This window comes from Telopea speciosissima, chromosome 1 (assembly GCF_018873765.1).
Source record: "Telopea speciosissima isolate NSW1024214 ecotype Mountain lineage chromosome 1, Tspe_v1, whole genome shotgun sequence".
Lineage (NCBI taxonomy): Eukaryota > Viridiplantae > Streptophyta > Magnoliopsida > Proteales > Proteaceae > Telopea > Telopea speciosissima.
In genome coordinates this window covers 53,408,455-53,420,268 of record NC_057916.1, presented here as the reverse complement: position 1 = coordinate 53,420,268, position 11,814 = coordinate 53,408,455, and the positions used below count along the sequence as shown (strand labels likewise).

The following is an 11,814-nucleotide window of genomic DNA, read 5'->3' as shown; positions in this document are numbered from 1 at the left end:
TGTATGTGTACGAGTTATGTGAATAAGTGTACGAGATATGTGACTCAAGTGTATGAGATTGGTAATAGTAGTAGTAAGAGAGCATGACCCTGTGATACCTTCCCTTTCCAATAGAAGGTTAGGTACTGGATGAGCTTTCTTACAAGTTATCCTTCGGGACTGCGAGTTATCTTTTGGGACAACGAGTTATCCTTCGGGACCACGAATATACTAGTTGTCCTTCGGGACTGTGAGAACATGAGTACGATTACAAACTATGTCATTCCTCTCCTCGGCTGTAGTATTGAGATAAAAAGTTGAATAGATGATACGAGGCCAGACTAACCTCAACTGTATGTGCACAATTGGCATTTTACAAGATTGACTAACTCAATTGTAAAACATTGTATACATATTTGTACATTGTTATTTAAGCACATAAGCACTTGCTTGTATTATATTGTATTTTCCTCAATGAGCTGTTATCTCACCCCTATTTGTATACTTATTTTTCAGATGATGAGATCAGAGGAGAGGTGTATATACCTCCCATATTCTATGGGCTGTGAGCGCACGTGGTACACTAACCTTAAAGACAAGACATGAGGACCATTAATGTTTGGAAAAACAATGTGTTAATATAAGTTTTTATTGTAATATATCTACTTGATAAATCTGTAAAATCTATTCTACCAAAAGAAGAAAAAAAACTCTGTAAAATCTACAATTTCTGTCACCAGTATTTGTATACACAATGTGTGTATCATAGATCTAGCTCCAGTGTTGTTAAAACTTCTGCTGTGTATGCATGTGATGTATGAGAGTTGGGTATCATATAAATGTGGATGGTGGTTTCTGACCAATGGCCATGAGGGCAGTACCTTATACCCTGTCCGGGTCTAGGGTTGTGACAAAAATATTTTTTTCAAATATATTTAATTTAATATACTATAATCAAAATGCTTCAAATTCTTTACAAAAACAAGTACCTAGGCAAATGGTTTCAACTAGTCACAGTCCAACAACTCATGGATGATCTCCCTTAATGGGCAGTGGTAACTTTATCGATGTTACCCCAATCGCCATTCATGTCATGTACGCTGAAGCGATGTGTAGTCAATTCTATCGGTAGACATCAACCATTGGCTCACCACAAACACACAAAACATAAACATAACCATAATTGGCTCTCAGGTATAAGAAAAAGTAACTACTAGAACTTCTTGTTGCCAAAAACAACCAATGGTGAAACCATTAGGAATTTTAAATGGATCAATGTTCAACATATCAAAGTACTCTATATTTACATTTCCACCCAACCCCTATTGAGAAACATAAAATACGATAATCTTAGAAAAGAGCGTCCAAGTCTATCCATAGTTGTGAATAATATGTCGTATTTTTGGGCTGTTGCACAAAGTATAACAATTATAACAAGCACATAAAATAAGAAAAGCAATTAATTAATTTAATCAAAATAAATTGGTTCGATGGACTCATACATCAAAGGCAATTAATCCAACAGTCTACACTCGCCATGACCATGTTTGACTCATCTGGAACACTGGGTTTTAAGAGGGCATGTCGAGTCAGAAGTCCTAGTTTTCAAACTATGATTTGGGGGTAATATAGGTATTTTAAAGTACTAGAGGAGAAAGAGAGGTGAAAGTTTAGATTTCTTGGAAAATCAAAAAAGAGTTATTAGTAGGAGAATTTGAGTAATTATGAGCAAGTATACAAGAGTGATAGAAATTAATCCAAAAACTGAAAGCTTTGTAACATGAACATATAATATACCTATAACTTTTACTATATTTGATAAATATATTTATGAAATTTAGTTTATTTTTCAAATCAAAGGAATTTAATTGCAAAGTAAAATGAAATTTAATAACCAAATTTAATTACAAAATTTCCACTTTAATAATGATCTGATTGCGTTTCCCTTGCAACCAAATAGAGCATTTGTATTTTCCTTTTTCATATTCTGTGGTGATTGACATACATTATTCTAAGGGCTCTATGAAGCATTGAAGCCTAGTGATTGGTGGAATATGAGCTCGATCAAATCAAATTATGACTTCCATGTGTAACCTCGAACTGCCCTCTTTGTGCTTTTGACTTTCTACTTCCAACATTTACTGAAAAAAAAATAAAAGACTTTCTACTTCCAACAGACTATACTGTACTGGACTGAGTTGGCCTAGGGATCAAGATTTGTTTTCACTTTGGAGGCCCAATCCTATGTTTTGGCTCTGCTTGTGTGTTGACTCTGGCCTAGATCTGCAAGAATCGTTGTCCTCTCCTACAACTGCATGGTGCAGTTCTACATCGTGTGGCGCAACAAAAGCCATGTGGCACAGCGGGCTCCACATGGTGCACATGGCCTCTACAGCCACCGCACGATGCAGTACTGCACCGTGCAGTTACTGTATAGGATGAAAATTCAGGTCTGCAACAGGGTCAGACCTTTTAAAATCCTAGCCCAATCCTGAGTCTCCTTAGCTAGGCCCAGGCTCGACCTGGCCTTGAAGAAAGAAAAAAAAAAAAAGAACCAAAAGAAGAAGAAATGGTTGGGTTGGGCCAAACAGAACTCAACCTAGGCCTCAACTTTGACCCATCCCAGATTCAAGACTAGAAGTTCCCAACCCTGACCCACCTACAGGGCCAAGATATCTCAACCCAGGCTCTATTCGGGCTCGAGCCAAACTTGCACCCCTTTAGTGGCCTCCGTTTTCTGTAGATTGTGCCCCCTCCGCGGTTAATCTTAACAGTTGAAACAGCCACCAGTCACCGACTCATACTCGCACAAGAGTCACAGCCAGACATATACACGTATCCTCGAGTCAGACAATACCATATCGGAAACTAGGGTTTTGAACTTTCTTTTACGTTGATTCTGGGTTCCACTTCTCTTCGCAGTTTTCACCTGCTAGGCCTTCGCGGAGTCTGTTCTCTATAATCATCCAAAAATCCCTAAAACATTTCTTCGAAGGCAGGCCATGGCGAAGAACAGAAATAAGAAGAAGAAAAATTCTGCTGCAATGGATTTTTCTATGGACACTGCCAGCATTCCCCAAGGTACCTCAATCTCAGTTCCCAAGTGCACATTTAATGTAATAAATTCGTTCCACGTTGCCGAAAATTTTCAACCCGAAATTTTGAATATCTAAATTTTGCAGAAAATTTTTACTGGAATAAGGTTTGGAACTTCTTAATATTTGTACTCTTGTTGGAAACACTGGCAATGGAACTTCTTTATATTTGTACTCTTGTTAGAAACACTGGCAAATGTAATACCATATTTTAAAAATTTATGTTGAATATGATCGTTCCTGTGAGAGTCAGACTAACAAATGGCATGCATTGAAAATGTCAAAATTTTAGAATAGAGGTGGTTGAAATCCTTCTGTTGGATGTGGTGCCATGACTCCAGTCCAAAGATGATTGGAACTTTAAGCGAGTAACCAAGTATATCTTAATATTTGTTATGTTGCTCAATTGTCCCATTTTATACTTTCCAAGTCGTCAGTTCGGGATGTAGTGTATTCAGATTAGGTTCTTCACGTTTGTTGATAAGAACTATGCTGCCATTTTCGTACTTTCTAAATATTGAGTTCGGGATGTAGTGAATTCAGATTACGTTCTTAACGTTTGTTGATAAGAACTATGCTATTCCATTAAACTGTTCAAAGTTATTGGGACCAGTCAAGAAGAGGACGAGTTCTGGGAAGTAGCTTTTAACTGGCTGATTTCTTCCTTTCCAAAGGTTTTGCCCCAGGATTCTATTACCGAAGTATTCAACTCTTTTTATTTTCTTGGGTAGAATGCTGATTTTTCTCTCTAAAACTTTTATCACTTTTTATTTCACATATTGCTAACTGTGCCTTGCCACATTGGGATCCAACCCAGGAATTTTGGGATTGCTTTACTTGGAGCTATACCGAAATGCCTGGGCTGCTTAGGAAGGTTGGTTCAAGCAAGGAATGAGATGATTCTAAAGCCAGGGAAAAGAAAACCAAGTAGCCAATGCGAGAAGAGGCGGTGGGTGGGTGGGAAAAGTATGGTAACAAAATTGTAATCCTAAAAGGAATGTTCTCGGGTAAATTTTCTTAGGTCAATGCTTGGGATCAGTCTCATTTGAGACTCTAGCCAACCGCTTGTTATTATTGGAATAATTCTATGACATGGTTCATTCAGCTAGAAAAAAGAACCTATAAGGTTTAGCGTTCTTTCTTTTGACAGTTGAACATGGAGAAGCAATTCATTTAAATTTGTCCAGGATGGGTGTCATGTTAATTATCTAGAGCTTGAATTTTGTGAATCGTGAAAGTGGCGAGATTTATTTTTTCCTTAACAGGAAGTACCTATGGTTATGCTCTGTCAAACCACCCTACATTAGGAAAGAGAAAGAACTCTGCTTTCATGACAGGGAAGGTTGCTGAGATTTCAAAAGCAGGGTTAATGGATTGAAGGGATCTGCTTTGGTGGTGGGCTGAAGAGGTTTCATAGCTGGGCAGGAATATTTACATCTAGGTTGAAGTAATGGTAGAATTCAACTGGGAAGAATTAATGTTTGGTGGAATATCAAGGGGAAGATAGGGATTTGTGGCATAGGACACTTGTAAAAGTTCACTCCAGAATCAAAATTCTGCTGTGTTAGACACTGTGTTTGTGTTAGACACCTATACCAGTTTTTCTATGTATGTGTTATGTTGTTGTTCACAGCAAATAATGTTAGACACCCCTTTTTATTGTGGACACTGCCACCTATGGCTGAGTCCTTATTACCTAGGGTTTAATGGAGGATTGAAGGGTGAAGAACCGTAAGCTTAAGAATTAGCCATTTAAGAAGGATTGGCTATCTTTCTGTGTTTAGACCAGGATGTGTTGAGGCCAATCCCAGTTAATTCAGCTAGGATTATCCCTGGATCAGCTGATATACACCTAGTTCGATCAGGATTGATCCCGATTCATTGTTCTTTGTGATCGATATATATATATTTTTTTGATGAAATTGTGATCGATAATTTGGGCTGGATTCGAGTCAGATCCAAATTTGATTGCGAATCTCGCACCTTGTGATCCAAATTCGATACCGACAAGGATGTTGATGTCCGATTATAACCCAACCCAATCCAATCCGATTATTTATTATACTAGAATTAATTTTAATTTATCTTGAAAAATACATAAAGCTATATATTTTTTACAAAAAATATTTTTTACAAAAAATAAAATGGAAAATGATGAAAATGTATCTCCATACTAGCTTTGGCCTTTCAGCCCCAATAGTGATGGATTGCAGGGTTGTTGAGATTAGGGTTTCTGATTGGTGAATTTGTAATAGCTGGTTGTGGATAGGAGAAAACTACGTATGAAGTGCAGAAAACTAGAGAAAATAGAAAGAGAATAAAATGAGGAAACTTGCTACAACCTCAAATATCTCTATCGGAATCACTTTCAGATTCATTAGAGTTTCACATCTTTCTAACCTTTTTTTCCAAAAAGCTAGTAGACCACTTTGACAGTTGGAGAATCACAAGTTTGGGCTTTTGTGGTAGTATAGTTTGGAATCTGTTGCAATTTCCTATTTGCTACTTGCTAGATCTTAAGGAAGGAGGGGAACATGATTTCAAATATTCAATAGAAATTGTCTTCTAATCTGCCTTTTTTCCAGAGTGTTCAACTTGTCTTTTTTGGTACTCTTTCTTCTCATATGTTATTGGTATCTCTTTTTCTGATTTTGGAGTAATTTGGGTTATTGTTATTCTTGGATTGCATATCTGTTTCTGTAGGTAGCTATGCTTAACAATCATTTTTTTTTTTGTTGATAAAAAGCAGTTAATAACTTAAATAGAGTTAATGTCTGAAATACAAATACTAGAGCTATTACATCTGGCTTGATTAGCAAGTTCGTGGGCAGGGAAAATAAAAGACCTGTCTTTTTTACAGACTTCAAAATTATCAAAGCTCCCCAATAAGCATTTTATGTCCCACAAAATAGAAAACAACTCCCATGGCCATTGCTTAGAAGGTTGATTGTGCTTAACAATCATTGCAACGCCTTATTATATGCATGTTCTAATACATTTTTTCGTTAGTTTGGGAGGTGGAAGATTGTAGATATTGCGCAATAGCATAGTGGGATCACCATTTAATGGATCCCAATAGTCTATTACCTTATTGGAGGCCACCTGCACTAGGATGAATTTACCATTTGAATGTTATTCTTTTAGACGGGTAAACATGGTCTCCTACAGTCCTACGTGGATGTTTCAAATTCTGGATGTGTAGAGTACGTTTATGGCAGAAAATGGGACCTCTGATCTTGGACCAACCATAAACTGTCATTTGATTGGGATGTTTGTCCATTTTGGTTTCTCTTTGATCACAATTCATTTTACTATATGCCATTGTTTGCCTTCCTAACTCGTGGTAAATGCAGCAATGGACACATCAGAGACTAGAGCTCCCTCTTCAGTCCTTGGTGTTCTTGACAGGTCAGTACTACTAACCCCTTGGTTCCTGATTCTAGTGCTCAATGTTTTCATTCTGAGATCCGGACAGGGATAAAAAGTCAATTTACTCTATTAAATAACTATACCATTAATAAATAGAATATGACTTTAAAATAAAATCTCTTTTTTTTGGGGGGGGGGGGGTGTTGGGGGGGGTGTAAGAGTATGTTCCAATTTATCGGATGTCACCGAAGAGATGGGGTAAATGTATGTTTCTGTCTAGTTATTTAAATAATAATTGAATATGGTGACATGCTACAGTAAGGTACTTGCAAGATGGATAACTCATCACAAGCAAGGCCTTTTTCCAACTATTTTGATTGGTTACAAAATCCTGCTCCACAAATATCCCCTCCATTGAGCCATATCCTCTATTATCAGAGGCCTTTTTTGGTTTTCCTACTATTATGTTACACGTAATGATAGATCTTAGGATCTTAGTGCCCAAAGCTTTAATTGAATACTCCACTCACTTCAGCTAATCATTATCCCTACTAAATGGGGTCGTTACAGAGATTCTGTGTTGCCATTTAGCTTTATTCAAAGCCTTAGTTGGTGTTAACCCTAATCTGTACATTTTTTCTCATTACTTCTCCTAAAGTCATTAAAGGCTGATCCATATCTCTTTTGGCTTCTCCAATCTGAATCATATCATCCTTAACTTAATGCAGATCTAACCCAAACCACTGAGATCTAGTGGGAGATCTGCTTGCGACAGGATCGCAGAAAAAAGGACAAACCATATTTTAAGAGAACCAATAAAGATAGTTTGATTTGGCCAAGGTTCTGGTTGAATTTATGTTATGGGATAAAGAACACTAGATTCTGCAATATGAAAGAATCCTGTTGTGATTAGGACTCTAGATCAGAAATCCTTAATTGCAAAAAACTCGATTGACAGAATTTAAAACTCAGAATAGCCACTAGCAATGAACATCAATAATAGTGACCAGCAGCTGAGACTAAACAGAAATCAGAAATCAGAATATAAATTCTGATTCAGAAACTGGGATTTAAGAAACAACAACAAAAAAAATAACTTGAATTAAGACTCTTAAGAATTGATACAGAAACTTAATGGATTAGAACAGAATTAACAGGAACCATTAACTAACAGAACCAGAACAGTGTTTTAAACTCAGATTTTAGAAATTAGATCGAAAGGCAGAATTTTTGAAGAAGTCGACTTAGATTAGGAAAACTAGAAATCGATTGAATTATGTTTTTTTTTTAAAGCAGAATTGAACTAGAACCTAGAACAAAACAAGTAACAGAATTAGAAACTAGAGAAGAAATAGGTGAGTGTATCTGCTAACAGAATAATATTATGTTGACAAAAAAATTAATAGGAAAAAGAGCAAAAGACATGCACAGGGTAGAAAATAGAGTGATTTGACCTGGTAATTGATTGGAATAAGAAAAGGAGAAGATAAGAAGGATACGAATCTGGAATCCTGCCTGATCCTCAGAGTTGGCATCCCTCCAATCCCCACTAGAATTCACCACCAAACATTTCTGGAATCTTACCAGGCTTCTAGTGAATCACCACAGTAAAAAAGAGCTCTGAATCTCACAGAACCAAAAGACAAAACCCATTTCCATTTATTAAATTCGTGTCCAGGTCTGCGCACCTTACAACCTCATATAAAAAACTCAATAAACCGACTCAATGTTGCAACACGGGTTTCATAACCCTAATTCTGGGTTGCTATGGGCCCACTAAAGCATGTAAATCCAATTAGAAGAACAGTGGCAATTCTGTAATTATTCTGAAGTACAAAACCCTTGAAACAAAGGAGGATAGTAATATGGATTTAATGGCAATTAAAGTTGAAAATGGAGGTTTTTTTCTGGAATTTCATGGAGAGAGATTGAGAGAGAGAGAGAGAGGAATAATGAATATCAACTTAAATAAGGGCTTATTTGTAAATAACAGGAAAATAGGTATTTAATATTGAATAGTAGTAGAATTATTCTTCTTCCTCATGATGAAGCAGTAAACCAGCGATGGTGGAATCTCCTTGCGAATGATCCAGCCTTTCTACCAGGAGCCTAATCAAAGGAAAACTCAAGGTCAGGTTCATAACTCCTGTCCCTATCAAATCCAAACCAATAATAGACCTAAGGAGCAAGGAATAAAGCAGAAGAAGTTGTGCAAGTTAGGTCTATTGGCATAGCTGGAGCCAGGAACCAGATTTGGTTTCTGGAAGATATCTAACGGTAAGGCAACTCTGGAGTGTAGGATTCGGGAGTTTGGAGGTAAAAAGTCTTGGTATATGAGAGAACAATTCGACTCTGTTGGTCTGCAACTACTGCCCAGAACAGGGTAGAATACATACCAGAATATTATGGAAAAGAAGAAGGTTAAAGGGCAAGGAAGAAGATAATAAGGAACAAAAAAGAATAATAGAAGGATTAAGGAGAATTGACCTGAGGAGGAGGTTTAACCAGACGTAAATGAGGGAAGGAGGAGGACCTCGTCTGGCCTGCTACCAGTCTCGCACAAGCACTGCTGTGAGTTGAAAACTCAAATTCTATTCAACCCAACTTCCTAGTCAAATCTATCATTGGTTACATACATGCGAATATAAAGACTCGAACAATCCTAATCATATCCTGAAAATGAATTGAATTATTGAACTCAAACTCGATCTCCAATGGCTCCTATAGTTGGCTAAACAAGAATAAAATATAAATGACAAAAATAACTCAAATAAATTAAATAAAAAGAAGAAAATTTCCCTAATACCCCGATTGAGGTCGATCTGGCCTTGCAACTGCATCATTCAAACAAGCCTAAAACTTCTCTTGAATGGTCAAACCCACCAATTATAAATGGGATGGAATCTGTCCCATTTAGTAACAGGTTGGGTGTCGGTTGGGCATAGAGCCCAAAACACCCTATTACTTTGTCTCAACTCTCAAGTCAATGCTCAGTAGTGAGCACTTACTCCCACATCAGCTAATGTGGGGAATTGAATAAGATTTCAATCCTATAAAATGAAACACAACTTCCCAACCCCAGTGCCGTCCACCACCACCGCATGAGTGTGTCAGAACCAATGCCAACGAAGGGCTCAGCCTATAGGCAGGCCGCAGGCTTTGAGTTTAATTTGTAGTAAAAAACATTAGCATTTTTAAATGAAAAAAACGTAAACAATGATCTCAAACAAACCCCTTTTTTGGCATTTGTTTGAGACGAGTTCGGCGGTATGTGTTTACAATGCCAAAAAAATGGTAGTCTGTTTAAAACATGTTTTAACAAACTATGGGTTGGACACAGAGAGACCTATTCCTGCTGAACTAAAACGCTTAAATACCTATTAAAAATACAGGATATGACTAACTAGATCACACAACTTTTTAGGTAATTAATAAATCCCATATTCATTCCTCCCATATTTTAGACATATTAAAGTGACCTATTATAAGGAATACCCATTGGAGTCCCAACATAGAAGTAACCCAACTTGAGGCTTATTTTCACTAAAATAAGCCCAGTACTGTGTTTTATCTGCATCAGTACTGGTGCATTGAGAGATCTTTGAACATATCTATGCCACCTTATACAACCTTTTGTCGACTTTTCAGTTATTATGTACTTCTAATAATTAATATGTTCATTCCTTATTTTCTCTTTGCCCAAAAGCTTTAAATTGGATGAACCTAGTAAAAGAACTTTCATGTTTGTTGACCTTGTCGTAAGAACTCAAACAAGTGCTGTTCATTGGTGGTAGAAATCAACTAGTCAGGCTGATTGTTTGGGGTTCTTTTTTTTATTTATTTAATTGGCGTTATTATTTTTACTGGACAATCTACCAAACCTCTGGACCCTATGTACCATAGTTGTCAAGGTGTCACCTAGGCGTCCAGGCGCCTTGGTTGACTTGGGCGCCTTGGTCGCCTAGGCGGATGCCTTACTCGCCTAATTGTTGTCACCTTGAATTTTAACCCTTTCCAATGCCTTGGGTCGCCTAACCGCCGTGACAACTATGCTATGTACTTGAGAGACTTGGCAGTGGTAAGAGAATGGGTTCTCTTAAGTGTGTCACTTTGAAAAGCTTTTTTACCCTATAATAAAACAAAGGAGAAGCCTAATGCATGGTGGACCTTATGGTTGGGCTAGGCTATCTATTTTTCATGGACATCAGACATTCACATGGCTTGAATATGTCACTTTTGTAGAGAGGTCTCTTGAAGCGACCTTAGAGAAACTGTTTCCTAATACCATAATGGTGAGGGTCTTTTGCTTTTTGTAAAATGAATTGGATCCCAGACTGTTCTGCATCAGCAGTTGCTTCTGTACGCTAGATCTTCAGGTCCCAGTGGATCATTTAGTTTGAACAGTCTAAGCTATTTGATCATTTGAATTAGTAGTTCATTAACCAATCAATGATTCATGCGTCTCAGGTGGTCTTGGCTTGGGACCAAATGTTTGGGCCAGTCTTTCGTGGTCTGAAATTCTGAATAGTCTGGCTGTGGCTCATGAAATCCCGGGTTACGATTAATGCCTTCTCCCTCCCCTCCCCCCCCCCCCCGTCTCACCTTTGCATGAATTAATGGTCTTTCATTGTCAGAACTTTGAGTTTATAATCTTTTAATGTGAGAAGTCGGGTTGCAAAACCAGAAATATGGAGAAAATCTTACATATTTACTGCAATTCCACTTCCTCACAATCTCTCTGTAAGAAGCAAAGCTAATTAATGTGGGAATGAAATCATTTGGAGAAGTCAAGTATATTGTCCTGGTTTTTTTATGCTGAATGCTTGCCTGCTGTGATTTGACTCCTTGTTCCTGTCTTCCACTTTGTGAAACTTTTCAAAACAACAGAAAGATCAGAAAAGGATTACCGACGAGGAGATCAAAGAGCCTAAGAAAGAAAAAAGCTATAGAGAAGGCTACCTCCCAAATGGAGAAGTTGGAGGAGAAAGCCCTGAAGAATGAAAGCAAGACTTTGAGAACAAAATCTGCCAAAAAGCTGTATGAGTAAATTGAGTAAATGTAGTTTCATCTGAACACAGGATAGTTTATTGGTCTCGTCCATAATTTACGCTGTACTTCTATAATCAATTTTGTAGTTTTTTTTACTATTTGTTGACAGTCACCATTGCCCTTAGTTGGATTGTCATACAGTTGCACGCAATTTTCCATGAGATGGTGGTGCCATGTTTGGATGATCATGATTCAAAAAGGGGAAGGATGGTGATTTATCTATCAAGATAAAACGAAACTAAAGTAATTACCATAACAGACTGACAGGTAGGTAAGCTAGAAATTCAATTGAGTTGTGACACCCTAATATCTCTTAGCATCC

General features: G+C 37.4%; 1 protein-coding gene across 1 annotated transcript; it reads left to right on the top strand.

Moving 5' to 3' along the window:
• The first annotated feature begins 2,855 nt into the window (after positions 1–2,855).
• Positions 2,856–11,577, top strand: LOC122660210. The gene is made up of 3 exons (XM_043855428.1): positions 2,856–3,060; positions 6,428–6,482; positions 11,331–11,577. The coding sequence occupies exons 1-3, from the start codon at positions 2,982–2,984 to the stop codon at positions 11,488–11,490; spliced, it is 294 nt and encodes a 97-aa protein (XP_043711363.1). The 5' UTR covers positions 2,856–2,981; the 3' UTR covers positions 11,491–11,577.
• Positions 11,578–11,814: the final 237 nt, after the last annotated feature.

Excerpts from the sequence above, each read along its gene's own strand:
- LOC122660210 (XM_043855428.1), top strand. The coding sequence starts at position 2,982 with ATGGCGAAGAACAGAAATAAGAAGAAGAAAAATTCTGCTGCAATGGAT. Across the intron at positions 3,061-6,427 it reads CACTGCCAGCATTCCCCAAG|CAATGGACACATCAGAGACT; the intron begins GTACCTCAATCT and ends TGGTAAATGCAG. Across the intron at positions 6,483-11,330 it reads GTCCTTGGTGTTCTTGACAG|AAAGATCAGAAAAGGATTAC; the intron begins GTCAGTACTACT and ends TCAAAACAACAG.